At 39.4% G+C, this 27,787-nt stretch overlaps 1 protein-coding gene across 1 annotated transcript in view; it reads right to left on the bottom strand.

The window, feature by feature from the left end:
• cep89 (centrosomal protein 89) overlaps positions 1–26,605 on the bottom strand; it is a 440,613-nt gene extending 414,008 nt beyond the window's left edge. Inside the window, exons 1-4 of the mRNA XM_039762400.1 lie at positions 26,574–26,605; positions 25,011–25,166; positions 24,234–24,369; positions 12,788–12,875 (exon numbers count right to left, since the gene is read on the bottom strand). Of these exons, the coding sequence (XP_039618334.1) occupies positions 12,788–12,875; positions 24,234–24,369; positions 25,011–25,166; positions 26,574–26,605 (412 nt within the window). The remainder of the gene's footprint in view (positions 1–12,787; positions 12,876–24,233; positions 24,370–25,010; positions 25,167–26,573) is intronic.
• Between the last annotated feature and the right edge of the window lie 1,182 nt (positions 26,606–27,787).

The raw sequence follows: 27,787 nt of genomic DNA, 5'->3' as shown, positions 1-27,787 counted from the left end.
GACCTAGCCCGCCCTCCGGCACCTGATTGGTTCAGGAAACTGTCAAGGGCATTTTGATGGATGTCTGTCTCTCCTTGAACCCGCCCCCGACACCGGATTGGTTCAGGAAACTCTCAAGGGCCTTTTGATGGATGTCTGCCCTCCCCTTGTTGAAAACCGCCACCCCCCCACCCCCAATCTACGATTTTAAGATGAACACGCAATTAAAACATCTCATCTTTGCTTCAAACTAAGTCAAGCTGCTTTTTTGCATCTCACAGACAGAGTCTGCAGTAAAAACAGCCTTAGCGGTGATTCAAGCTTCCCACCTCACAGAAAGATATCAAGTAGCCCGGCTTTTAACAGCCCCTGCTCTCTCTCAAAACTGACAGGCTCTGTGTAGACAGAGAGAGCCGGACAGCCCCCCTGCACGGCTCTGAGGGAAGGCACGCGTCTATAGCTGCAAACTGTATGAGGCCGGAAATCTGCTGACAGAAACACCCCCCACCGCCCTGCTGTGTTCTGCGAGCGCATGCTTGTCAACCCCCAACCCTAACCCGGAACGGGAGCGCGCATCAAGCTCGCATGGTCGCGCAGCTGCTCAGTCTGGGAGAACAAGTTATGTGTGTAACTTTCAAAGTTAAGGGATTTAAAAATCACCCGCACAGTTAAATAATAGAAAACAGGGACCTTTTAAAGAACGTTTGAGACGTCTTAAAATCTAGTCTCGGGTGTATATTTTGTATATCTTTAAAAAAGCCCTGTTCCATCCATTACCTCCCATTTTAAATAATCAGCTGCCTCTAAGCAAACAGATCGCAAAAGCATGGCGAAAGCATGACGAATAGTTTTCTAAAAGTTAGAATTGTATTCAGATAATCCCAGAGTGAACGGAGCACAAATATTTACCAGAAGCGGGATTCAAAACCACGCTGGGATTTGCCCCTTGAATCTTAAAGCCATAGCCTTAAACAGATTGGACCTCTGGGGATACAGAAATGCGCTTCATAGCACAAAGATGGCAGAGTAATGGGGGAAGGAGGGGAGCGATTCACAGCACCTAGGCAACAGGTAGCGGCCGATGTGAAAAATTGCCTTACCTTGCAGAATGCAGCTTGTAAAACAAAGGATGTTTTTAAAAGACATTCCAAAGACGTGGGGCAACGGACATTACAAGCATGTCCGGTTAAAATGATCGGCAAATATTTGCTATCATAAAGCACTTCCAAAATATCGATCTATAAAGAGAGATGCTTTAAAATTGGTCTAAAACCTTTTTTTTCCCCATCCCCTTTTAAATATATTTTGATATATAAGCCTTGTAAAAATCACACAGACGTAGGCCGCAGTTCCCTTTTAAATCATGTTTGAGATGTATAAAATATCTAGCCTGGGCTGATTGGTGGCGGATACCAAAAATGTTCACATATATACAGAGCTTAACTTTAGGGTTTATTTTCCGGGTGCTGTCTAAAATCAGACAAAAGACAGTTACTAAAATAGAGCAAAACCCTAATTTCCTTAATTACATTGTCCTCCTGGTGGAGTAATGAACCATGTCCTGTACATGTCGAGATGCCAGTCCATGTCTGCCGTCCCTTACAAAATGAGTAACCTAAAAACGTTATATAGTGCAAGTATAATATAATGAAGTTATTTTGAAAAGTAACACCACATCGCTCAAGAGAGACTGATTCCACGTGTGTTTTTGGGTTTGCTGTGGTCAGTGATTTTTAATTTTTTGCTTAGCTCATTTCTATCACCTAGGAGCCTTTTGACAAAGGAAAACTCTGTAAATGCACTTGTGCATTTAAACGGAGCTTTATAAGGAAACACACTAGGCTATAGTGGAGTGTGCTGGTTTAACTAGAGGCCTTTAAAACACCCTTTGGCAAGCCACGAATACGTCGGTCATTTCTTCAGCTGTTTCCAAAGCACATAGCCCCCCAGCGTCTATATGAACTTCTTAGAAAAATTATTTCTTTTATTTTTGTATAGGATGAAATTAAATATAACTATTCTTCATGCAGACTATTCATGATTATTATAGGCGCCAATCGAGTATGTTTTTAAAAAACGGATGGCTGAATCCTTAATATTTCCAAGTTGATTCTCAAGTGCGTGCGTATAATATAAGATGCAGCATTTTTTTCTATCTATGCGTACGACGATTAATGTACAAATTCATAGGACTGAAGCAAACAATAGTAGCTTTTCATACCGAAACGGGTAATCCAATCAAGTAGTTTTTGTGTCGGCGTCTGAAAATTCAAACCGGGGCCTCTCCTCTGAGAATATTCAGGAGTGGCTTTAAAGCGAAGGCCGGTGATGCATTAACTCTGACATAATAAAAGTATTCCGAACTACCTGCAGAAGGAACCCGCTCGTGAAATGCCTACTGTTTCGAAACGGCCAATCTCTGTATGGAGCCGCCTGTTTTCTAAAGGTTGAGATAACGAAACATTTTTGCTTTATAAACTCTCATTTGAACAAACGGTTAGAGACAGACTCCAGGAGCTTACTGTAACGATGTTTTCATTCCATTTCATTAAATGTAATTATTTTAATACAGAATAGTAGACCAAATTCCGAGTGATTTTAGACGTGCAAGTAATATAATGAAGTTATTCTTAAAAGTAACCACATACTGCACAAGAGAGACAGATTCCATGTGTGTTTTAGGATTTGCTGCTGTCAGTGATTTTTTTTTATTTTTTGCTTAGCTCATTTCTATCACCTAGGAGCCTTTTGACAAAGGAAAACTCTGTAAGTACACTTGTGCATTTAAACGGAGATTTATAAGAAAGCAGGTTGCACACCTTATCCCAGTTTTGCACGTGCATTTAAAAGCACTCACTGTTACACTAGCACAAAATGTTGACATTTTTTGTCTGCTCAAAACTAAAATTATTTCTATTAACACAGGGGATAATTGGAAATCATTTTACTATTTTTAATTAAAAAGTTAAAAACAGAAAAGCCCAATTATGATTTTTGTTTCTGCGGTGGGTTGGCGCCCTGCCCGGGATTGGTTCCCTGCCTTGCGCCCTGTGTTGTCAGGGATTGGCTCCGGCAGACCCCCGTGAGCCAGTGTTCGGATTCAGCGGGGGGGTTCTTCTGCACATCCGAAGTTCATTGAACTAAAATAGCAGAGGTAATTACTCTTTCTGCTTAAACTAATGATCAAATATTTAGGTCATTCTTAATTAAACACTAAAGCATTAGTGAACAAAATACATTTTCAGTTGCCAAGTAAAATGACCAGTTGCTTTAACATGAAAATAAAGCATTATAAGAAAAATCCCTTTTTCCAGCAGTTTTCTTGACTGGTCTTTGGAATTATCAGTGCCTTTCTGATCACATCCACCCCAGACATAGCATAGAACTTAATTTCTGTACTCATTTTAAATGATAATAGCTAGTATGAAGTCCCTAAAGGAACTGGAGACATCAAATATCTTCTATTATATATCTTTTCTTGCCAGCCCAAGTCATTCAGATTCTGCTTACAAAACATATGTACGATTATTTTTCTCAAACGGCCAAATCTTTGGCCTGCTAATCATGAAAAAAAATCAGATTTTATTCTCATGACACTTATTATACCTATTTAACTTGTATCGACATTTATCTACCTCTATATTTATTTTTCTGTATCAGAATGTAGTTTAAGTTAATTTGTTTTGGGTTTAATACATGTATTTTTCATATTTACGATTCTTGTTTTCTTTTTTTCACATCTTCGTGTCCCCTTTTTGTTACTTCGCGCCCCCTAGCAGGGTCCGCCCCGAGTTTGAGAACCACTGTGTAAATTAGATTCCCTTGTTTATTCAGCTGTCCATCGGTGTTCCATTTTTATTATAAATTGTATTTAGTCTCTCTTTATTTACTAAGCATTTTATACGATGATTAGAAAACAGTTATCTTGTTCAGGCTTTAATTTAAAACATCATTTTCATCAACAGGTTCTAAACACTTTGGTACTCAGGGGGCTTTGTACAATACAAAGTTTTAGAAATTCTGTGAACGCTTTGTAATAGCCTTCCATTTTACATCAGTTATGAACCCCTGAAAATAAGAACGGTTATAGGAGGTTATAGGAGCCTGTACACTTACAGGGCTGATGATGATTAGGCTTTGGACACATTAGGCCAATCAGGATGGAAAATGTTTTAGTGAATAGTTACATCAATTCTATTATATGTGTTAGCACAAGGATTAAAATTTTACTAAAACTGTGAGGTTTTATTCTTTCTTTTAGGTAGTCCAGGTAACATAGGACAGCAGTCCTAGGAAAACTGCTTTTCCCTCTGTTTGTGAAAAAGCATCCTTGGTTTTAGTAGCATTAAGGCGTGAAGGGGATGTAAGTTTAAACTGTGATTCCAAGAGTCAACAAGTGTCTGGAAACTTCTTGAATACGAGTCCAAGGACCAGGGTTTGTGCAGGGATCATAGTCAGGGGCAGAGTTAAGCTTGACATTATTATTCCAAAATTAAACAATGACTCGCTCATATCACAAAGATAAGGCAGTAACAACCAAAATTTACAAATATAAATATATATAAGCGATATATTATTAGCTAAACTGTCATCTATGTAGGCAGTTCCACGGGATTGCAAAGAGTTGGAGAAAACATTATTTAACATCGGATAGTATGAAGCTAATTAACATTAGCCAGTTATTGTTAGAATCTTATCTGGCAGTAAAAGTTAGGCTTGTGTTCCTCCTGATTCAGGAAGAACATTAAATATTAGAGTTTAGAATATGAACTAGACTGGTAGTCATGATGGTAAGGACATTTGTTCCAAAATAAATAAATAAAGGTATTTATGAAGTAAATAACCACATGAAAAAGTGGAGTGATTACAATTTGAAAAACTGCTGTAATGTATAAAAACATTTGAAATAAATAAGAAGCTTTTTTTTGACATGCGCAGTCTGGAATAGTCTGAATGTGTCCTAAAGAGTTCATTTTAAAATAAAGCTTAAAAAGGCAAATTATAATATTAAATCTGAATAAAACACAGAAATATCATTTAATGATATTAATTAGGGTTAAGTATTATCAAGCACCGGGATCTATTTATAAGGTTTATTTAATTTAGTTATAAACAAAATGATTGGTGGCATTTTGCTTTTAAATTAACAATAGTTTGATAGAGCTTTAAGAATCAGAATGCAAGACAAACCTCTCACACTCTATAACAAAATGTTGCTGTTCCAATTGGAGTATCTTGGATCTCTGTTTTATTTTAACCTTTTGACAAGAAGCCCCTGGTCAGGGAAATATATCACCTATATTGAAAATGAACAGTGCAGACATGCTAACTAAATAGATATAATCTAAGATATTTTAGAATATGGCCCTGGGCACTACCCCATGATTCTGACAAACTAAAGGGTCTGCAGTTTATTGTCCAACTTCCTGCGGGTGCTATGGATCTTGTAATGGAGACTGAAAAAGATTCTATAATTTTTACTCTGTAATGGTCCATATGACGGAGATCTAGCGCCTGTGTCCGCAGTGTTAACCAGTCATAGGACATGATGTTCAAAATTCACCTAGGGTTTTCAAAAGAGATAGGACGAGTGCGGCATGTGTTCTGTATTCTCTTTTCTGTATTAACTATTCACAGTGACCATACCCCCGAGACCTTAGGATTTTTATGCCTAAGAACCTTTCACAGACCCGAATAAGAGACATCCATCGAAAGGCTCTTGACACAAAAGGAGGCCCAATCAGGCTGGTGGGGCAGGAGTCTCTTTTCAAAGAGTATTAAAAACTCTATTGAACCCAAAACAAAATTAACTTAAACTACATTCTGATACAGAAAAATAAAAATAGAGGTAGATAAATGTCGATAAAAGTTAAGTAGGTATAATAAAGTGTCATGAGAATAAATTCTGATTTTTTTCATGATTAGCAGGCCAAAGATTTGGCCGTTTGAGAAAAATAAATCGTTCATATGTGTTTTAAGCAGAATCTGAATGACTTGGGCTGGCAAGAAAAGATATAAGATAGAAGATATTTGATGTCTCCAGTTCCTTTAGGGACCTCATACTAGCTATTATCATTTAAAATGAGTACAGAAATTAAGTTCTATGCTATGTCTGGGGTGGATGTGATCAGAAAGGCACTGATAATTCCAAAGACCAGTCAAGAAAACTGCTGGAAAAAGGGATTTTTCTTATAATGCTTTATTTTCATGTTAAAGCAACTGGTCATTTTACTTGGCAACTGAAAATGTATTTTGTTCACTAATGCTTTAGTGTTTAATTAAGAATGACCTAAATATTTGATCATTAGTTTAAGCAGAAAGAGTAATTAGCTCTGCTATTTTAGTTCAATGAACTTCAGTTCAATGAACTTCGGATGTGCAGAAGAACCCCCCGCTGAATCCGAACACTGGCTCACGGGGGTCTGCTGGAGCCAATCCCTGCCAACACAGGGCGCAAGGCAGGGAACCAATCCCGGGCAGGGCGCCAACCCACCGCAGAAACAAAAATCATAATTGGGCTTTTCTGTTTTTAACTTTTTAATTAAAAATAGTAAAATGATTTCTAATTATCCCTTGTGTTAATAGAAATAATTTTAATTTTGAGCAGACAGAAAATAACAACATTTTGTGCTAGTGTAACAGTGAGTGCTTTTAAATGCATGTGCAAAACTGGGATAAGGTGTGCAACCTGCTTTCTTATAAATCTCCGTTTAAATGCACAAGTGTACTTACAGAGTTTTCCTTTGTCAAAAGGCTCCTAGGTGACAGAAATGAGCTAAGCAAAAAATTTTTTAAAAATCACTGACAGCAGCAAATCCTAAAACACACGTGGAATCTGTCTCTCTTGTGCGGTATGGGGTTACTTCTAAAAATAACTTCATTATATTACTCACACGTCTAAAATCACACGGAATTTGGGCTACTATTCTGTATTAAAATAATTACATTTAATGAAATGGAATGAAAACACCGTTACAGTAAGCTCCTGGAGTCTGTCTCTAACCAGTTGTTCAAATGAGAGTTTATAAAGCAAAAATGTTTTGTTATTTCAGCCTTTAAAAAAAACAGGCGGCTCCGTACAGAGAGTGGCCGTTTCGAAACAGTAGGCATTTCACGAGCGGGTCCCTTCTGCAGGTAGTTCAGAATACTTTTATTATGTCAGAGTTAATGCACCACCGGCCTTTGCTTTAAAGCCACTCCTGAATATTCTCAGAGGAGAGGCCCCGGTTTGAATTTTCAGACGTCGACACAAACTACTTGATTGGATTAACCGTTTCGGTATGAAAAACTACTATTGTTTGCTTCAGTCCTATGAATTTGTACATTAATCGTCGTACGCATAGATAGAAAAAAATGCTGCATCTTACATTATACTCATGCACTTGAGAATCAACTTGGAAATATTAAGGATTCAGCCATCCGTTTTTTAAAAACATACTCGATTGCCGCCTATAGTAATCATGAATAGTCTGCATTATGAAAAGTTATATTTAATTTCATCCTATACAAAGATAAAAGAAATAATTTTTCTAAGAAGTTCATATAGACGCTGGGGGTCTATGTGCTTTGGAAACAGTTGAAAAATGACCGACGTATTCGTGGCTTGCCAAAGGGTGTTTTAAAGGCCTCTAGTTAAACCAGCACACTCCACTATAGCCTCGTGTGTTTCCTTATAAAGCTCCGTTTAAAAGCACAAGTGCATTTACAGAGTTTTCCTTTGTCAAAAGGCGAAGGTGATAGAAATGGGGTGAAGCCTATCTGGATTTAGTATTCTGTAATAATCAGGATAGAATTGAGGGTGTAGAGGTGATTGAACCACTAGGGTCAAGTGACCATAATGTAATACAATTCTCAGTATTTTGTAAGAGTACAGATGCAAAGACTAAAATTGTTAAGTTGAACTTTAGTAGGGCTAATTTTGAGCAGATGCGACAAAGTCTAAGTAGGATAGACTGGGATAAGCTTTTAAATGTGGAGACAGTCGAGGAGCAGTGGAACAGGTTTAAAAATATTTTACATGTAATGCAGGACAGATACATACCTAAATTTGGAAGTAATAGGAAACTAAAAAAATCTCCACGATGGATTAATAAAGATTTAAAAAAGAAGTTGCAAAGGAAAAAACTGCTATATAAGGCATATAAGACTAATGACTGCAAAGAGAACCGTAGCGCGTATGAGAAAATGAGGGCAACCATTAAGAAGGATATCAGAGAGGCTAAAAGACAGTTGGAGAGGAATATAGCAGATAAGGCGAAAGAAGACCCCAAGAGATTCTTTCAGTATTTTAGTAGTAAAAGAACAGTTAAGGAGGAGGTCAAGTGCATCAGGAATAGTAAAGCGGAATTAAAAGATACAGACAATGAAATAGCAGATGCCCTAAACTTACATTTTTCTGAGGTGTTTACAAGTGAGCAAGTGGATAACCTGCCAGAGGTAAACACAACTACTAAGGAGGTACTGAGGGATTTGGAAATTGTAGAGGGAGAAGTGCTGCTCAGATTAAATAAGATGAAATCAAACAAATCACCAGGCCCAGATAATATTTATCCTCGTGTTCTTAAGGAGGCTAGTGAGTACATATATAAACCCTTGACACATATTTTTAGGAAGTCACTGTGCACTGGAGAGATTCCAAAGGACTGGAAAATGGCAAATATCATCCCATTATATAAAAAGGGTGACAGGGCAGATCCAAGCAACTATAGGCCAGTAAGCTTAACAAGCATCACAGGAAAATTAATGGAAGGAATTATTAAGGATAAGATTGAGCAACACATGACAAGGACAGGAGTTATTCTGAACAGTCAGCATGGGTTCAGAAGGGTGAGGTCGTGTTTTACTAACATGTTGGAATTCTATGAGGAGGCAACAAAAGGATACGATCAAAGTGGAGCTTATGATATTATTTATCTGGACTTTCAGAAAGCATTTGATAAGGTGCCACATGAGAGGTTGGGCATCAAGTTAAAAGAAGTGGGAATTCAGGGTGATGTTTTTAGATGGGTGCAGACACAGGAAGCAGAGGGTGATGGTGCGAGGAACCTCATCAGAACTGGCCGATGTTAAGAGTGGTGTTCCACAGGGGTCAGTGCTAGGGCCGCTGCTATTTTTAATATATATAAATGATTTAGATAGGAATATAAGTAACAAGCTGGTTAAGTTTGCAGATGATACCAAGATAGGTGGATTAGCAGATAATTTGGAATCCGTTATATCATTACAGAAGGACTTGGATAGCATACAGGCTTGGGCAGATTTGTGGCAGATGAAATTTAATGTCAGTAAATGTAAAGTATTACACATAGGAAGTAAAAATATTAGGTTTGAATACACAATGGGCGGTCGAAAAATCGAGAGTACACCTTATGAGAAGGATTTAGGAGTCATAGTGGACTCCAAGCTATCAACTTCCAAACAGTGTTCAGAAGCCATTAAGAAGGCTAACAGAATGTTAGGTTATATAGCACGATCTGTGGAGTACAAGTCCAAGGAGGTTATGCTCAACCTTTATAATGCACTGGTGAGGCCTCATCTTGAGTACTGTGTGCAGTTTTGGTCTCCAGGCTACAAAAAGGACATAGCAGCACTAGAAAAGGTCCAGAGAAGAGCGACTAGACTGATTCCAGGTCTACAGGGGTTGAATTATGAGGAAAGATTAAAAGAGCTGAGCCTTTACAGTTTAAGCAAAAGAAGATTAAGAGGTGACATGATTGAAGTGTTTAAAATTATGAAGGGAATTAGTACAGTGGATCGAGACTTGTATTTTAAAATGAGCTCATCAAGAACACGGGGACACAGTTGGAAACTTGTTAAGGGTAAATTTCGCACAAACATTAGGAAGTTTTTCTTTACACAAAGAACGATAGACACTTGGAATAAGTTACCAAGTAGTGTGGTAGACAGTAAGACGTTAGGGACTTTCAAAACTCGACTTGATGTTTTCTTGGAGGAAGCAAGTGGATAGGACTGGCGAGCTTTGTTGGGCTGAATGGCCTGTTCTCGTCTAGATTGTTCTAATGTTCTAATGTTAAAATGAGCTAAGCAAAAAATTAAAAAAAATCACTGACCACAGCAAATCCAAAAACACATGTGGAATCAGTCTCTCAAGCGATGTGGTGTTACTTTTAAAAATAACTTCATTATATTATACTTACACTATATAACGTTTTTAGGTTACTCATTTTGTAAGGGACAGCAGACATGGCCTGGCATCTCGACATGTACAGGACATGGTTCATTACTCAGCCAGGAGGACAATGTAATTAAGGAAATGAGGGTTTTGCTCTCTTTTAGTAACTGTCTTTTGTCTGATTTTAGACAGCACCCGGAAAATAAACCCTAAAGTTAAGCTCTGTATATATGTGAACATTTTTGGTATCAGCCACCAATCAGCCCAGGCTAGATATTTTAGACGTCTCAAACATGATTTGAAAAGGAACTACGGTATACGTCCGTGTGATTTTTTACAAGGCTTATATATCAATATATATTTAAAAGGGGATGGAAAAAAAAAGGTTTCAGACCAATTTTAAAGCATCTCTCTTTATAGAGCGGTATTTTGTAAGTGTTTTATTATAGCAAATGTTTGCCAATCATTTTAACCGGACATGCTTGTAATGTCCGTTGCCCCACGTCTTTGGAATGTCTCTGAAAAACATCCTTTGTTTCACAAGCTGCATTCGGCAAGGTAAGGCAATTTTTCACATCGGCCGCTACCTGCTGCCTAGGTGCTGTGAATCGCTCCCCTCCTTCCCCCACTACTCTGCCGTCTCTGGGCTGTGAAGCACATTTCTGTATCCCCAGAGGTCCGATCTGTTTAAGGCTATGGCTTTAAGATTCAAGGGACAAATGCCAGCGTGGTTTCGATTCCCGCTTCTGGTAAATATTTGTACTCCGTTCACTCTAGTTTTAGAAAACTATTCGCCATGCTTTCAAAATCTGTTTCTTTAGGGGCAGCTGATTATTTAAAATGGGAGGTAATGGATGGAACAGGGCTTTTTTAAAGATATACAAAATATACATCTGAGGCTAGATTTTAAGATGTCTCAAACGTTCTTTAAAAGGTCCCTGTTGCCTATTATTTAACTGTGCGGGTGATTTTTAAATCCCTTAACTTTGAAAGTTACACACATAACTTGTTCTCCCAGACTAAGCAGCTGCGCGACCGTGCGAGCTTGATGTGCGCTCCCGTTCCAGGTTAGGGTGGGGGGTTGACAAGCATGCGCTCGCAGAACACAGCAGGGGGGTGGGGGGTGTTTCTGTCAGCAGAGCTCCGGCCTCATATAGTTTGCAGCTATAGATGCGTACCTGCTCGCAGGGCCGTGCAGGGGGGCTGTCCGATTCTCTCTGTCTACAAAGAGCCTGTCAGTTTTGAGAGAGAGCAGGGGCTGCTAAAAGCCGAGCTACTTGATTTCTTTCTGTGAGGTGGGAAGCTTGAATCACTGCTAATGATGTTTCTTTACTGCAGAATCTGTCTGTGAAATGGAAAAAAGCAGCTTGACTTAGTTTGAAGCAAAGATGAGATGTTTTAATTGCGTGTTCATCTTAAAATCGTAGAGAGAACAAAATGCTTCGCTTTTTATACCGGCCTTTATACCCCGGGGGCAGGGTTCAACAAGGGGGCGGGGAGAGAGGGGGTTTGGCAGACATCCATCAAAATGACCTTGACAGTTTCCTGAACCAATCAGGTGTCGGGGGCGGGTTCAAGGAGAGACAGACATCCATCAAAATGCCTCTGACAGTTTCCTCAACCAATCAGGTGCCGGAGGGCGGGACTAGGTCACGTGGGGCGGCACTTCCGGTCTTGCGTCATACGGGCGGCACTTCCGGTCTTGCGTCATACGGGCGGCACTTCCGGTCTTGCGTCATACGGGCGGCACTTCCGGTCTTGCGTCATACGGGCGGCACTTCCGGTCTTGCGTCATACGGGCTGGGGCTTAAGGGCCATAAAACATTGGGCGACACTTACGGTATGACGTCATAGGGGCAGGGCGTAAGAATCATATATCATTTTGACAGAAGCCGCATGCATATAACTACTATGAAGTACTTCTGGGCTGAAGAAAAGATGAAGTTTTCATCTGACCCAGAAGTGCTATGAAATCACATGGACTGAGGGACAGAAGCACTTCCGGGTCAAGGAATATAACAGGACTGTGGGAAACCCCAGAAGACTGATCCAGAGTTTGTAGGAAGTGTGACAGAGCTGCTGGGTGGAGAGGAGGATTTATTGTTATTATTGTGATTATTGTGTATTGTGGAAGTGCTTTGTGCACAACTGAAGAAATTAAATTCATTTCTGGAACTTTTTACTGGTGTCTGGACGTGTTGTCTATATAATCCAGCATCTGTCTGTCTACCTGTATGTCTATCCATTTTTCACAACAGAACTACTTAACGGATTTAAATCAGGTTTTTTTCTATAATTTGCTTAAACATTCTGGTTTATTTTGCGACTTCTCTCATCCCGCTAAGAAGCATAGTTCGCTTACAGGAGTAACACATTCATGCTAATCCAAGACAGAGGCTGCTGGCCGAGGGGAGGGGGAGAAGTGCATATCTTTTGGGATAACTTCAGACTTCTGTAAACACAAAATAGTGATATACAGTGAAAGCATGTTATACATATTAGAACAATTCTTAAATGACCATATCACACAAAAAGGTTTAAGGGAAATTATTTCTGCTTCTTAAACTTAAGAACAAGAGTTATTAGATTTAACCCAAGAAGGTAGGAAGAATATTACAGGTGACAGTGACTTTTAAATGTTTTATCTATAAGACAACTTCTTCAGCAGTACATTACCTAAGTTCTCACTTTGCACTTCAGAAGAGACTGGAACATGGATAGAACCATCAATGATTTCATTGTTGTCTGATGCTGGAGATATTGCCTGAATTAATATATAAATTTTTTTTTAAAATGCTACAATAAACTATTACTATAACCCCACTAATGATATTTAAGTTATACAGGTATATTGTCCTACTGGAAGAGGTATAATAAATTTACAGAATTTAAATCATAACATGTATTCAACAGAATTTCTTCAACCATTGTACACATCATGTTGAGAGCCCAGCAACTTTTACATTATTATAAATCTGTCATAATTACATAAAAATAAACAACTAGTTACAAAAAAGAATATTTAGGACAATAAATGCAATTTTGTACACAGAAATACATCAACATATTAATTGTGTTAAAGCATCAAATGACAAAAGCAAAGCAAAAATGTTTTAATCCCAGACTCTAAATTAGTTTCTAGTTTCATTTCCGGCACCGCATCCGAGTGGCAGCCTTTCCAGCAGCTCCGTATATGACTTTATCTTTTAACCTTTTTATCTCTATTTCACTGATCACTTCTACCACTTTCTTTTATGTGGAATTGTTCCCTGGACACTTTTTACTATTTTTACTACTTTTTTATACTATTTTTACTACTTGACATGGATTTTTACACTCCGAGAATCGCCTATTCAAGTAGTCAGCTTAAAGCACTGAGAAGAAATGCTTATGCTGGTGTGGTTCCTTATTTACCTGACAAGGTAAGAAGACGATATCGGGACAGCCGAGCCGGCGCAAAGATAAAAGATAAGATTAAATCGAGACAACTTGAGAGAAAATGGCGTTATAAACCATCGGTGCCTTCTGTGATCCTTGGAAATGTGAACTCACTACCAAATAAGATCAACGAACTGGTTGTGCTGGTGAAAAATGTCAGAACCTACAGAGAATGCAGCTTGCTGTGTTTTAGTGAAACGTGGCCAACAACTACCATCCCAAATGCTAACGTGGAGCTACCCGGGTTTAGCACAGTTAGAGCGGACAGAGACGCCAACACCTGCGGAAAGAAGAAAGGAGGAGGACTTGCTCTCTATGTCAATACAAACTGGTGCAACTCAGGACATGTAAACGTTAAAATCTCCAAATGCTGCAGGGACATCAAACTGTTGGTCGTAAGTCTGCATCCCTATTATTTGCCCAGAGAGTTTGGACATGTGATTGTTGTTATTGTTTACATTCCCTCCTCAAATGAACGAGGAGATGGCGAGTGACATCATCCATTCCGCAGTTGCTAAGTTACAAACGCAGCACCCTGAGGCACTTGTGCTAATCACTGGAGACTTTAACCATATAACGCTGGACAAAACATTACCTGCCTTCTTCCAGTATGTGGATTGTAACACTAGGGGAAACAGGACTATTGACCTACTGTATGCAAACGTTAAAGACGCATACAGCGCCACCCCGCTGCCTGCGCTTGGGAAAGCAGATCATAACCTGGTTCTGCTTCAGCCTCCGTACAAACCAAGAGTGAGGGCACTACCTACAACTACACGCTCATTCAGGAACTGGTCCCCTGAGGCAGAGCAGGCTCTGAGAGACTGCTTTGGAACTACAGACTGGGATATATTGCTTGGGTCACATAGTGAGAACATTGAAGAGGCTGTTGAATGCACAACTGATTACATCAACTTCTGTATGGACATTGTAGTTCCAGTAAGAACAGTACGCTGCTATGCTAACAACAAGCCATGGGTTACAAGTGACATCAAGGGCCTTTTGAACCAGAAGAAAAGGGCTTTTAAAGGTGGTGATCAGCATGAGCTCAAGCGCGTGCAGAAGGAACTCTGAGTCCAGCTCAGGGTGGCGAAAGAGCAGTACAGGAGAAAGCTGGAGCAGAAGTTGCAGAACAACAGCATGAAGGAAGTGTGGGATGGGATGAAGATTATCACTGGCTGCAGCTCGAAGCGGGGTGCCGCCATCAAGACAGACGTGGAGAGAGCAAACCAAATGAACAACTTCTTTAATAGGTTTGATAACCCTAACCCACTCTCACCCTGGAGTACTGCATCCTCCAACCATCCTTCTGCTGATACCAGCATAGGTGAGACATCCCCACCCATAATTACAGCAGCAAAGGTGAGCAGAGAGCTGAAAAGACTTCGTGCCAGCAAAGCAGCGGGTCCAGATGGTGCATCGCCACGATTGCTGAAGGCCTGTGCTTTGGAACTGGGGAGTCCTCTACAGCGCATCTTCAACCTGAGCCTGGAACAGGGGAGAGTCCCAAGGCTTTGGAAAACATCTTGTATCACTCCTGTCCCAAAGGTATCACGTCCTAGTGAGCTGAGTGACTTCCGGCCTGTTGCTCTGACGTCACATCTGATGAAGACCATGGAGCGGAGGATGCCTTCATCTATATGCTACACCGATCCCTCTCCCACCTGGACAGAGGCAGTGGTGCTGTAAGAATTATGTTTTTGGACTTCTCTAGCGCCTTCAACACCATCCAACCTCTGCTCCTTAGAGACAAGCTGACTGAGATGGGAGTAGACTCACACCTGGTGGCATGGATTGTGGACTCTCTTACAGACAGACCTCAATATGTGCGTCTTGGGAACTGCAGGTCTGACATTGTGTTCAGCAATACAGGGCGCCGGGGACTGTACTTTCTCGGTCCTGTTCAATCTATATACATCAGACTTCCAATATGACTCTGAGTCCTGCCACGTGCAAAAGTTCGCTGATGACACTGCTATTGTGGGCTGCATCAGGTGTGGGCAGGAGAAGGAGTACAGAAAGTTAATCAAAGACTTTGTTAAATGGTGCGACTCAAACCACTTACACCTTAACACCAGCAAGACCAAGGAGCTGGTGGTGGATTTTAGGAGGCCTAGGCCCCTCATGGACCTAGTGATCATCATAGGTGACTGTGTGCAGTGGGTGCAAACCTATAAATATCTGGGAGTGCAGCTGGATGACAAATTGGACTGGACTGCCAATACTGATGCTCTATGTAGGAAAGGTCAGAGCAGACTATACTTTGAGAAGGTTGGCATCCTTCAACATCTGCAGTAAGATGCTGCAGATGTTCTACCAGACGGTTGTGGCGAATGCTCTCTTCTACGCGGTGGTGTGCTGGGGTGGGAGCAAAAAGATGAAAGACGCCTCACGCCTGGAGAAACTTGTTAAGAAGGCAGGCTCTATTGTAGGAGTAAAGTTGGACAGTTTAACATCTGTGGCAGAGCGACGGGCATTAAGCAAACTCCTGTCAATCATGAATAATCCACTGCATCCACTGAACAGTGTCATCTCCAGGCAGAGGAGTAGCTTCAGTGACAGACTTTTGTCACTGTCCTGCTCCACTGACAGACTGAGGAGATCGTTCCTCCCCCAGACTATGCGACTCTTCAATTCCACCCGAGGGAGTAAATGCTAACATTACTCAGTTATTGTCTGCTTTTTTTATTTTATTTTTTTCATTTTTATTACTATTTAATTTAATATTGTTTCTTTGTATCAGTATACTGCTGCTGGATTATGTGAATTTCCCCTTGTGATTAATAAAGTATCTATCTATCTCTATCTAAATATCCTAAATGAAGTGGTCTACTTGACACCGGTTCTCAGCCTGTATTTCCTAATATTTGTTGGACGTGAAACACTCAGCCAATTCTCTTTTTATAAGGGCTACTATGCTAACACTTCAAAGTTAATGACCACACCTTTCATTTTTTACACATTTTCTATGAGAAAGTCAAATGGAGCATCCTTTAACAAATTTGGTACATCTTTGTTAACACATTTCTTTCAAAATAAAAAGAAAAGCCATCAGTGCAGGAACATTAGTATAATTACAGTGGTGTGAAAAACTATTTGCCCCCTTCCTGATTTCTTATTTTTTTGCATGTTTGTCACACAAAATGTTTCTGATCATCAAACACATTTAACCATTAGTCAAATATAAAACAAGTAAACACAAAATGCAGTTTTAAAACGATGGTTTTTATTATTTAGGGAGAAAAAAAATCCAAACCTACATGGCCCCGTGTGAAAAAGTAATTGCCCCTTGTTAAAAAAATAACCTAACTGTGGTGTATCGCACCTGAGTTCGATTTCTGTAGCCACCCCCAGGCCTGATTACTGCCACACCTGTTTCAACCAAGAAATCACTTAAATAGGAGCTGCCTGACACAGAGAAGTAGACCAAAAGCACCTCAAAAACTAGACATCATGCCAAGATCCAAAGAAATTCAGGAACAAATGAGAACAGAAGTAATTGAGATCTATCAGTCTGGTAAAGGTTATAAAGCCATTTCTAAAGCTTTGGGACTCCAGCGAACCACAGTGAGAGCCATTATCCACAAATGGCAAAAACATGGAACAGTGGTGAACCTTCCCAGGAGTGACTGGCCGACCAAAATTACCCCAAGACGCAGAGGCGACTCATCCGAGAGGTCACAAAAGACCCCAGGACAACGTCTAAAGAACTGCAGGCCTCACTTGCCTCAATTAAGGTCAGTGTTCACGACTCCACCATAAGAAAGAGACTGGGCAAAAACGGCCTGCATGGCAGATTTCCAAGATGCAAACCACTGTTAAGCAAAAAGAACATTAGGACTCGTCTCAATTTTGCTAAGAAACATCTAAATGATTGCCAAGACTTTTGGGAAAATACCTTGTGGACTGATGAGACAAAAGTTGAACTTTTGGAAGGCAAATGTCCTGTTACATCTGGCGTAAAAGGAACACAGCATTTCAGAAAAAGAACATCATACCAACAGTAAAATATGGTGGTGGTAGTGTGATGGTCTGGGGTTGTTTTGCTGCTTCAGGACCTGGAAGGCTTGCTGTGATAGATGGAACCATGAATTCTACTGTCTACCAAAAAATCCTAAAGGAGAATGTCCGGCCATCTGTTCGTCAAATCAAGCTGAAGCGATCTTGGGTGCTGCAACAGGACAATGACCCAAAACACACCAGCAAATCCACCTCTGAATGGCTGAAGAAAAACAAAATGAAGACTTTGGAGTGGCCTAGTCAAAGTCCTGACCTGAATCCAATTGAGATGCTATGGCATGACCTTAAAAAGGTGGTTCATGCTAGAAAACCCTCAAATAAAGCTGAATTACAACAATTCTGCAAAGATGAGTGGGCCAAAATTCCTCCAGAGCGCTGTAAAAGACTCATTGCAAGTTATACATAACGCTTGATTGCAGTTATTGCTGCTAAGGGTGGCCCAACCAGTTATTAGGTTCAGGGAGCAATTACTTTTTCACACAGGGCCATGTAGGTTTGGATTTTTTTTTCTCCCTAAATAATGAAAACCATCATTTAAAAACTGCATTTTGTGTTTACTTGTGTTATATTTGACTAATGGTTAAATGTGTTTGATGATCAGAAACATTTTGTGTGACAAACATGCAAAAGAATAAGAAATCAGGAAGTGGACAAATAGTTTTTCACACCACTGTAAATGTATATGTCAAAGACAAATGTCTGCATACATTTTTGTACAAAGGATACTTCAGAACATATTAGAGAATACAACCTTGGTAGTACTTGTAGGAATACACCACCTCTACTATATTTCCTTGAAGAGTGATCAGGCGTGGATGGCCTTTGGTGCAGTGAAAGTCAATAATCAGTTTCTTGATGATTTTTTATCATTTCCAAAAATTAACAGAACACTATTCAGAGATATAAAGAAAACACACTGGAGAAAATTATATTTACTTCTGATATTTGAAAATGCTCATTAAGATATGTTGAAGTAACTTCTTGTTTTTTGAAAGCTACTGTACCTTTAAGTAGACTTGCGAGATTCTTAAATAAAATCTAAGACATCTTGAAATACATTTTAAGATGACTGAAACAGAGTAGAGATCCACTCTAAGGTCTTATGAGTTATCAGATTCATTTTATATTACAAACATCAGTCAATATAAAGATATCTGAAATACATTTTAAGACAATCTGTTTACAGGTCTACATATCTTAAAATAATATTCAGAATATTTTATGAACTTAAATGCATTTTAAGATATCTAAAATTTACAAGTACTCCCATTGACAATATGGAGTCATTTACCAATATCTTGAATTGCCGTTCAGATATGTCAAAATACGCAGTTGTTTTACAGTATTTAAATGTATTTCATATATCTCAAAGTACACAGGCACATCCATCCATCTTCTAAACCTGACTAGGTTTCCTCTGGGAACAAAGGCACAAATTTCAAAATATCTCAAAATGATTTTAAGAAACTTAACATACACACACACATATACACACACACACACAGTATATATATACATACATACATACACTAGCAAAATACCCACGCTTCGCAGCGGAGAAGTAGCATGTTAAAGAAGAAAAAGAAAAGGAAACATTCTAAAAATAACGTAACATGATTGTCAATGTAATTGTTTTGTCACTTTTATGAGTGTTGCTGTCATATATCTATACTAATAAAAGGCCAAGTCCTCACTGACTGACTGACTCACTGACTGACTGACTCACTGACTCATCACTAATTCTCCAACTTCCCGTGTAGGTAGAAGGCTGAAATTTGGCAGGCTCATTCCTTACAGCTTCCTTACAAAAGTTGGGCAGGTTTCATTTCGAAATTCTACGCATAATGGTCATAACTAGAAGCTATTTTTCTCCATTTACTGTAATGGAGTTGAGCTCGAAAGCCGTGGGGGGCGGAGTTTCGTGTGACATCACGCCTCTCACATAATCACGCATTACGTAGAAAACCAGGAAGAGCTACAAAATGCGCTGAAGAAAACATGTATTATATAATTAAGAAGGCAGCGAAACAATTAGAAGCGAGCGAGTGACATATAAAACCATATTCAGCGGCTCACGTGAACTGACACAGTGCGCAGACAAAAAGCAACAGTTCAAAAGAGTGCTGAACAAAAACCGAATTACACTGCTACGCTCAAATAGACAAACCACGCCGTGGCGCAATAGTAGAGCCTTCGCCTGTAGCGCCGACGTCCGAGGTTCGATTCCTGAGAGGAGATGCACTAAGTATGTACGCGCGCTTCTCGATTCATTTTAGCCTCGCATCCCCTTGGTTTGAGACGTATGAAAACATATGCAGTTAACACAGAAAGACAGATCACCAATTGAAGCTTCATGAATAATGGATACTTTATTCGCGATCAATGATTGTTTTGGTAAAGCCATACTTAGTGTATTCATTAGATGAACGGTAAAAAAGTAAGAGTGAGGGGAGGGTAACTTACTGAGGCACGCAGGCAAAACCACAATAGCACGCAGGATCGATGTAATGTAGTGCGCGTCAATTCGATCTGAACTGCACGATCAAATTCGAAAAAATTATTTCTTTTCAAGTTTTATTTAGTCCATATGTGCCAAACTCAAGGCCCACGAGCCACATCAGGCCCGGCTTGTAATTATATCCGGCCCGCAAGATCATTTTATATACTGTATTATTGTTATTAATGGCCCGGGGATATGAAGCGCTGGTAACACAATAAACTACAGATCCCATAATGCAGAGCTTCAGCTGCCTTGCGAACACTTACGCGTTAATCAAGTCTAGCTTATGATGCTGCAAGTTATTGCGAAGCTAGCCCACACGATGCCAAAGAGAAAAGGTGATTCTCAACATAGAGCCTTTAAAAACCGATGGGAGGCTGAGTATATGTTTACTGACATTGCCAGTAAACCCGTGTGTCTCATTTGTGGAGCTAATGTGGCTGTAATTACAGAATTTAATCTAAGACGGCACTATGAGACAAAACATCAAGATAACCTGAAAGACCTGAATCCAATGCACAAGATACAGAAAGCAGAAGAGTTAAAGAAGAATCTGACACTTCAGCAGATGCTTTTACCCGTGCAAAATCACAAAGTGATTTCAAGTAAAGCTACTTTTATGGGAGACACAAATGCACCAGTGCAACTTGCCCCACTTTCCCTGTTGCCAAGTAATGTTGAACCAAGCCGGCACAACAGTGTTCCCAAATACGCACTTTGCTGATAAACTGAGCGCACTGCACACTGAGTTCGCACAGCGCTTTGGTGGCTTTGAAGAACAAAAAAAGAATTTTGAGTTGTTTCGCAACCCATTTGCCTTCGATGTGGAAACTGCACCTGTGCAGATTCAGATGGAGGTGACTGAGCTGCAGTGTAATGGCACACTGAAGGCAAAGTACGATACTGCACGGCCCGCACAGTTTATTCACTCCATTCCGCAAAATGCTCCAGCTCCGTCTACATGCGGCTCGAACCTTGTGCATGTTTGGTACCACATATCTGTATGAGAAGCTCTTCTCAGTCATGAAGACTAACAAAACAGCACACAGGAGTCGCCTCACTGATGAGCACCTGCAGTCCATCCTGAGACTCTCCACAACACAGAACCTCACACCAAACATAAACAAACTTGTTGCCAAAAAAAGATGCCAGGCTTCCAGCTCTGAAAAAATGACATATGAGCAAAGACAACTGAATAATTTGATTTGTTATTACTGAAAAGAACAAATTTTATTTATATTTCCAGGGTTTGTAATGCACCATGTTCATTTTTGAATTTGTATAATTTTGACAGGATATATTTTTATGGAAAGCAAAATCTTTTGGGATATTTAAAATTTAAGTTTATTTTTATATAAAATTACATAAGAGTAAAGAAATTTGAATGTTTGTTCTTTTAACGTTTACTTTATTTCTAACTTGTATAATTTAGACAGGATATATTTTTATGGAGAGCAAAATATTATAAGTTATTTAAGGTTTGAGTTGATTTATTCCGGAATAATATTCTGTCGACTAAATAAAAATTCCTTCTATTTAAAATTTCAATAGAACTTGAAAAGATAAGAAAGTTCATAATATTCTGGCACCCCTTGCAACAGTTGCTCGCACCCCAAAGACTGTGTATATTAAATTTTATTTATATATATATATATATATATATATATATATATATATATATATATATATATATATATATATATATATATATATATATATATATATATATATATATATATATATATATATATATATACACACACACACACACACACACACATACATACACACATATATACATATATATATATATACACATATATACACAGTGGAACCTCGGTTCACGAACGTCCCGGTTCACGTACAACTCGGTTCACGACCAAAAAGATCGCCAAACTTTTGCCTCGGTTCACAACCACACACTCGGTATACGAACAAGCCAGGTTCCCTTGCCTGCCTGCAAGCTGAGCTGAAAGAGAGAGAGAAACAGAGAGAGAGAAAGGGCAAGCGAGCACATGCCTGCTAGGGAGGGGGGAGGAGGAGATTGCTGCACGTGTTTGCTGAACAAGCCAGTTTCCCTTGCGTCCTCAGTTGAGAGAGAGAGAGAGAGAGAGAGAGAGAGAGAGAGAGAAAGGGTGAGCTAGCGTGCCTGCTGGGAAGGGGAGGAGGAGATTGCTGCACGTGTTTGCCTGCCTATCTGTAGGCTGTAGTGCAAGTGAAACCATCCCCCTCCCCCCACAGGCAGCCTGAGAGAGAAAGAGAGCGGCCATGCTTTTTCATTTAAGCTCCTTGTTCATTGTTTTCAATAAGACGTGCACTCTCTTTGTGCTCTACAGTATTTCGTGTGCTTTTGCAGTTGACTATGGCTTCTAAGCAAGTGGAGAGTTGTCAGAAGAAAGTTTTGAAGAAAATTGAAATCGAAGTAAAGAAAGAAATTACAAAAGGTGGAAAAATGTTTACCAGTTTACTCATTTACCAATCGGAGAACCCTCGTGCTTTCAAGCAGCATAATGTAAACAAAGCCAGACTGCCAGTAATGTGGAGGGTCACAAGAGCGTTCTTTTGGAATGGCTGCATGAGGCTTTCACTCCCACCAGCTAAACAGCTAAAAGCACCAGAAACCCAAGAAATCACAAGAGAGAAAACACCTGGAGGAAAACACTTCATGCCAGAACTCGTTTCATGCAAGGTTAGTTTTCTTGGTGGTTTTTGTATTACGGATTTTTCAAAAGTAATTTTTTTAGTTCATAATGCGATTTGTTGCAATGTTATTTTTCTCTTTTTCAAATGTTCGCTTTTTCCTTGTGCTTAAAACTCATGAAAAATTGTTTACATGGAGGACTTCATCGTGTGATTTGTTGCAATGTTACTTTTTTGGTTGCTTGCGAGTTAGTTTTAAATGAAGTTGGATTTGTGCGATGTTTTTTCTGCTGTGCTTAAAACTCATTTTAAAAACATTGTTTACAGCGATCAGGCTTTAGGTTTAATAGCGTGATCTCCTGCAATCTCGCTTTCTTGTTTGCTTGTGACTTGGTTTTGCAAGCGCTTTGGAATTTTTCTGCTGTGCTTAAAAGTCATTTTAAAAAATGCTGCTTGAGCACGTGCTACAGAGAGATTAGAGAGCGGGCAGCTGACAGGGAAGTTATTGGGGGGACGGATAGGTGTGTGTGTGTGTGTGTGTGTGTGTGTGTGTGTGTGTGTGTGTGTGCGCTCGAGCTACACAGAGAGAGCGTGGCTTGAGCCAGCTCCTATAGCTGATCAGGGAGCCTGGGTGTTTTGTGTCAGTGTTATTCAATGTTTTTACATTAGTTTACTATTACACTGTGGATTCGATGGTGTAATTAACTATATTTGTGCTTAATCTGTACATATTTTTATACAGTTTGTACGGTCTGGAACGGATTAATTGTATTTACATACAATCCTATGGGGGAAACTGCTTCGGTTCACGACCAAAGTTCTGGAACGAATTATGGTCGTGAACCGAGGTTCCACTGTATATATATACACACACACACACACACACACACACACACACACACACACACATATATATATATATATATGGATGGATGGATTGCAGGTGCTCATCAGTGAGGCGACTCCTGTGTGCTGTTTTGTTAGTCTTTATCACTGAGAAGAGCTTCTCACACAGATATGTGCTACCAAACATGCACAAGGTTCGAGCCGCATGTAGACGGACTTTTTTTGTTCTTCAAAGTCACCAAAGCGCCGTGCAAACTCAGTGCGCAATAACTCTAGTAAGCGGTAAGTGTTCGGCAAGGCAGCTAAAGCGCTGCATTATGGGATCTGTAGTTTATTGTGTTACCAGCACTTCATATACCCGGGCTTTAATAACAATAATACAGTATATAAAATGATCTCGCGGGCCGGATATAATTACACGTCGGGCCGGATGTGGCCCGTGACCCTTGAGTTTGACACATATGGACTAAATAGAACTAAATAGAATAGAAATTCTTCTCATCAATTGCTATCGTAATGACCTATTTTAGGATCAGAAATGTTAAGAGTAGTCTCGGCAACTTGGTTCCTAGGATGCAAAGCCTACTGATGCTCACATCCGAATTTTAATTTTACCAATAAACATTAAACCACAAACCATTTAAATGATGATTGAAATTTGCGCTGTAATGTACTTACCTTTCTGTTTACCATGGAGTATACTTTTTCTTCCATGGAACTCTCTTCTGTGCCTTCCAAAGCAAAGTTGAAATGTTCATCAAATTTTGGAGAAGGCATTCGAGGTCTTTTAATTGCAGACGGACTATTTCTCTCCCTGCAAAAATGAAAAGCCATTAAATTCATACGGTAGTAAATATAATTTCCTGAATGACACATAAAAGTAGATCTTTCAACCAATGCAACATGGAAGAAATATTTATTACACAGGCAACTCACAGGCTAAATGCAGAATTCAGAAGAATTGTCAGAAATAGTATTACGATTTAACACATTGGTAGTTTGAAGTGTAGCTAAATATTTCTGAATGGCAAATATACTGACTACTTTATTACTTTTTGAAGTTTAAGGACTTAAATTGCATTGCTTGTTTAGAACTACTTAATTCTAAATCACACATGGTTTATTACCGCTGAAAATATAATTCCCACTATTGTACCAAGGGGGCAGATACAGATTTACCACCACTTATTTAAGACACAGGATTGTTAGCACCTGGCTTATGTCAGAATTTTTATTTTTCTCTACATTAGTGAGAAATGTGAACACTGCAGGTCACATTCCCAAAAAAAAACACAGTTTAACTGCCTATTTTCTTTCATTTATTAAATACACTTGGCTAAGTACAACTCTTAAAGAGAACACCATTCAAGCAAACAACTTAAAATGCTGTTACATTTTATTCATGTTATGCCTGGGACATTTTTAAATTCCATTATATTCAATTAATAATTTTACCTTTGGAACTCTGAGATGCTGGCATATGGCTGAACAAGGCTTGGCGTTTCAGAAGGCAAAGCATCACTATCAGAATATGATCTGCAGCGGACTGGTGGTATAGCCACTGTGCGACCAGCCAGTGTAGTAGCTAATATGGCAGGAGCCAAAGCTGACCTACAATAAGAAGCAGCACACAAGCAATTAGGAATTATGAAAATGTTACCCACAAAGTATAACATTATCTTCATAGAGATTTTCTGCCAAATAAATGTAACATTAATCTCACACAGATTTTCACTTTTTCTTCATCCTATAAACATCACAGTGTTGAGCTGCTTAGAATTGTATAAAGAAACACTATAGGGGCTTCTTTCCACCAATGGAAATGCACTTTTACAAATCTTAACTGTCACTGACCTTTTAATCTATTTACCTTTTTATTTTGATCTAGACAGGCATGTCCAAGTTCAAGGTATGGCCTTTCAGAGACTGACCTGGAACAGACAGGCGAAAGCCCAGACTTATCAGGACCACGGTCCGCTGCATCGTCTCCAGTTGAGAGCGAAAATGGGAGCGAATGTGCAAGTCATGCAGGTCACAAGAGCTCGCCAATTCCAGAAGATCACTTGAAACTGGAAAAGGCCTTGCAGTCCGCGCTTTCATCTACTCCTCGCGAGCCGGAAGCACTGGCTGCAATAGGGCTTGCAGTTTCACCTACAGTGCACGAAAGCAGAAATAATCTGTCCGAACTGAAGGTCATGATCGCTGAGCTCAAGCAAGAGATAAAGAAATAAAAAAAATAGTATGCTCAAGACAAGCGAGAAAGAAAATGAGAAGCTGCGGTGGGAGCTGCAGCAGGATAATAAAGACTCAGAGAAACGTATAAATAATTGCTTTGACATGGTCTTTAAAAAGTATGCTGGAAAATATTTGGAGCACATTAAGGAAATTGCATCTAAACTGAGAGCACTTGCCGATCAGCTGGAAGCAGACATTCACGACACGAATTGAAACAGCCGAACATTTAGCATCCATCGCTGATGGAAAAGCAACAGCTGCAAACTCCAAATGCAAAAAACTTGGAGACAGACTTGCTGCTCTGGAAGATGGAAGCAGAAGGAAGAATATTAGAATCAAAGGTCTACCTGAGGATCGTTAAAGTCCAACACCAGTGAAATTCGTAGCTGAACTATTCTCCAAAATAATTGGAGAGGACTTTAAATCAGATACCGAGATAGCAGCAGCTTACTGCATACGGGGATTGAACACCCTTAAACCTAAGATGTTTGTTATGCACTTCGAGAAATTACAACCTAAATTAAATGTAATGTCACTTCTCAGACAGAAATAAGAGATTATATTTGAAAATAACCTCATTCGTATTTTCCCTGATTTCTCTACCTCAATAGCTGCTAAATGAGCCTCTTTTGATAATATTAAACAGCGCTTACGGAAAGCCGATATCAGATACAGCCTCTTGTATCCGGCCAAACTGAAAGTGGGTATTAAAGGCAAACATTACATCTTTACCAATATGGAGGAAGCAGATGAAGAGCTAAGAAAGCTGATCCCGACACTTACCTGAAAAACGATAGTGAGTTGCACCCTGTCATGGCATCGCAAAAGATGATATCAACGGCTGTTTGATCCGCTTGTAAATGATACTGGTATCGTAATTATACATCATTTTCCATTCTTGGTCACTTTCTGTTTATGTTTTAATAACAATTATACATGTTTATGTATGTATGCGTGGAAAAAATTAACTTAGTAACCTTTTTTTTTTTTTTTCCTATTTACTATTCTAAAGGAGACTGCTAAAAATCATACCCTTGGTTTACGGTTATTATTATTGTATTGTGAACCCTGAATACCTTGAGGGCTGATTGAGGTCATTTATGTTAGGTAGAATGCATAAAGGGGGTTGGGCGGTCTCTTGGCCTTGGAGCCCATGCAGATTATTTTTTTTTTCCTCCACCCGTCTGGAATTTTTTGTTTTTTCTGTCCTCCCTGGCCATCAGACTTTATTTTTATTCTATGTTAATTAGCACTGCCTAATTTTATTTCTTATATATTTTGTCTGTTTTACTCTTTCTTCGTCCTGTAAAGCACTTTGAGCTACATCATTTGTATGAAAATGTGCTATATAGGTGTGGCAGAAAAGTAATGAGACCGATTTTTTATTTACCAAAGTTTTTATTTTTTTCAAACATCAATGTTATCCCCTTCAAAGTAGTTCCCTTAGGCAGCTACACACCGATGGAGACGTTGTTCCCACTGTTGGTAGCAGCACTGGAAGTCTTCAACCGGTATGGTCTTCAGCATGTCCGTTACACTCTTTTGGATGTTTTCTAAAGTCCCAAAATGACGTCCTTTGAGGACATTTTTCAGTTTAGGAAAAAGGAAAATGTCACACGGACTGAGGTCAAGTGAATAAGGGGGCTAGGGAACCAAAGGAATGCCTTTTGAGGTCAAAAATTCTGTTATGGAGAGGGCAGTTTTTCGGCACCATTTTGACACAGACCTTTCGCATGTGCAAATGTTCAGTCAAAATTTGATGAACGGTACATCTGTTCAAATTTAATTGTTCATTCAACATTCTTAATGTTAAACGACGGTCTGATCTCACAAGAGTGTTCACACGTTCGATGTTTTCATTGGTTTTCGAAGTTGAAGTCCTCCCTGAACGGTGTTCATCTTCAACATGTTTTCTGCCTTCCAAAAATGATTTGTGCCAGCAAAAAACTTGAGCTCGGGATAAAGAATCAGTTTATGGACTAAACATTAGCTGACTA

This window comes from Polypterus senegalus, chromosome 9 (assembly GCF_016835505.1).
Source record: "Polypterus senegalus isolate Bchr_013 chromosome 9, ASM1683550v1, whole genome shotgun sequence".
Taxonomy (NCBI): domain Eukaryota; kingdom Metazoa; phylum Chordata; class Cladistia; order Polypteriformes; family Polypteridae; genus Polypterus; species Polypterus senegalus.
Note: the sequence above shows the minus strand (reverse complement) of the source record. Positions and strands in the feature narration are given on the sequence as shown.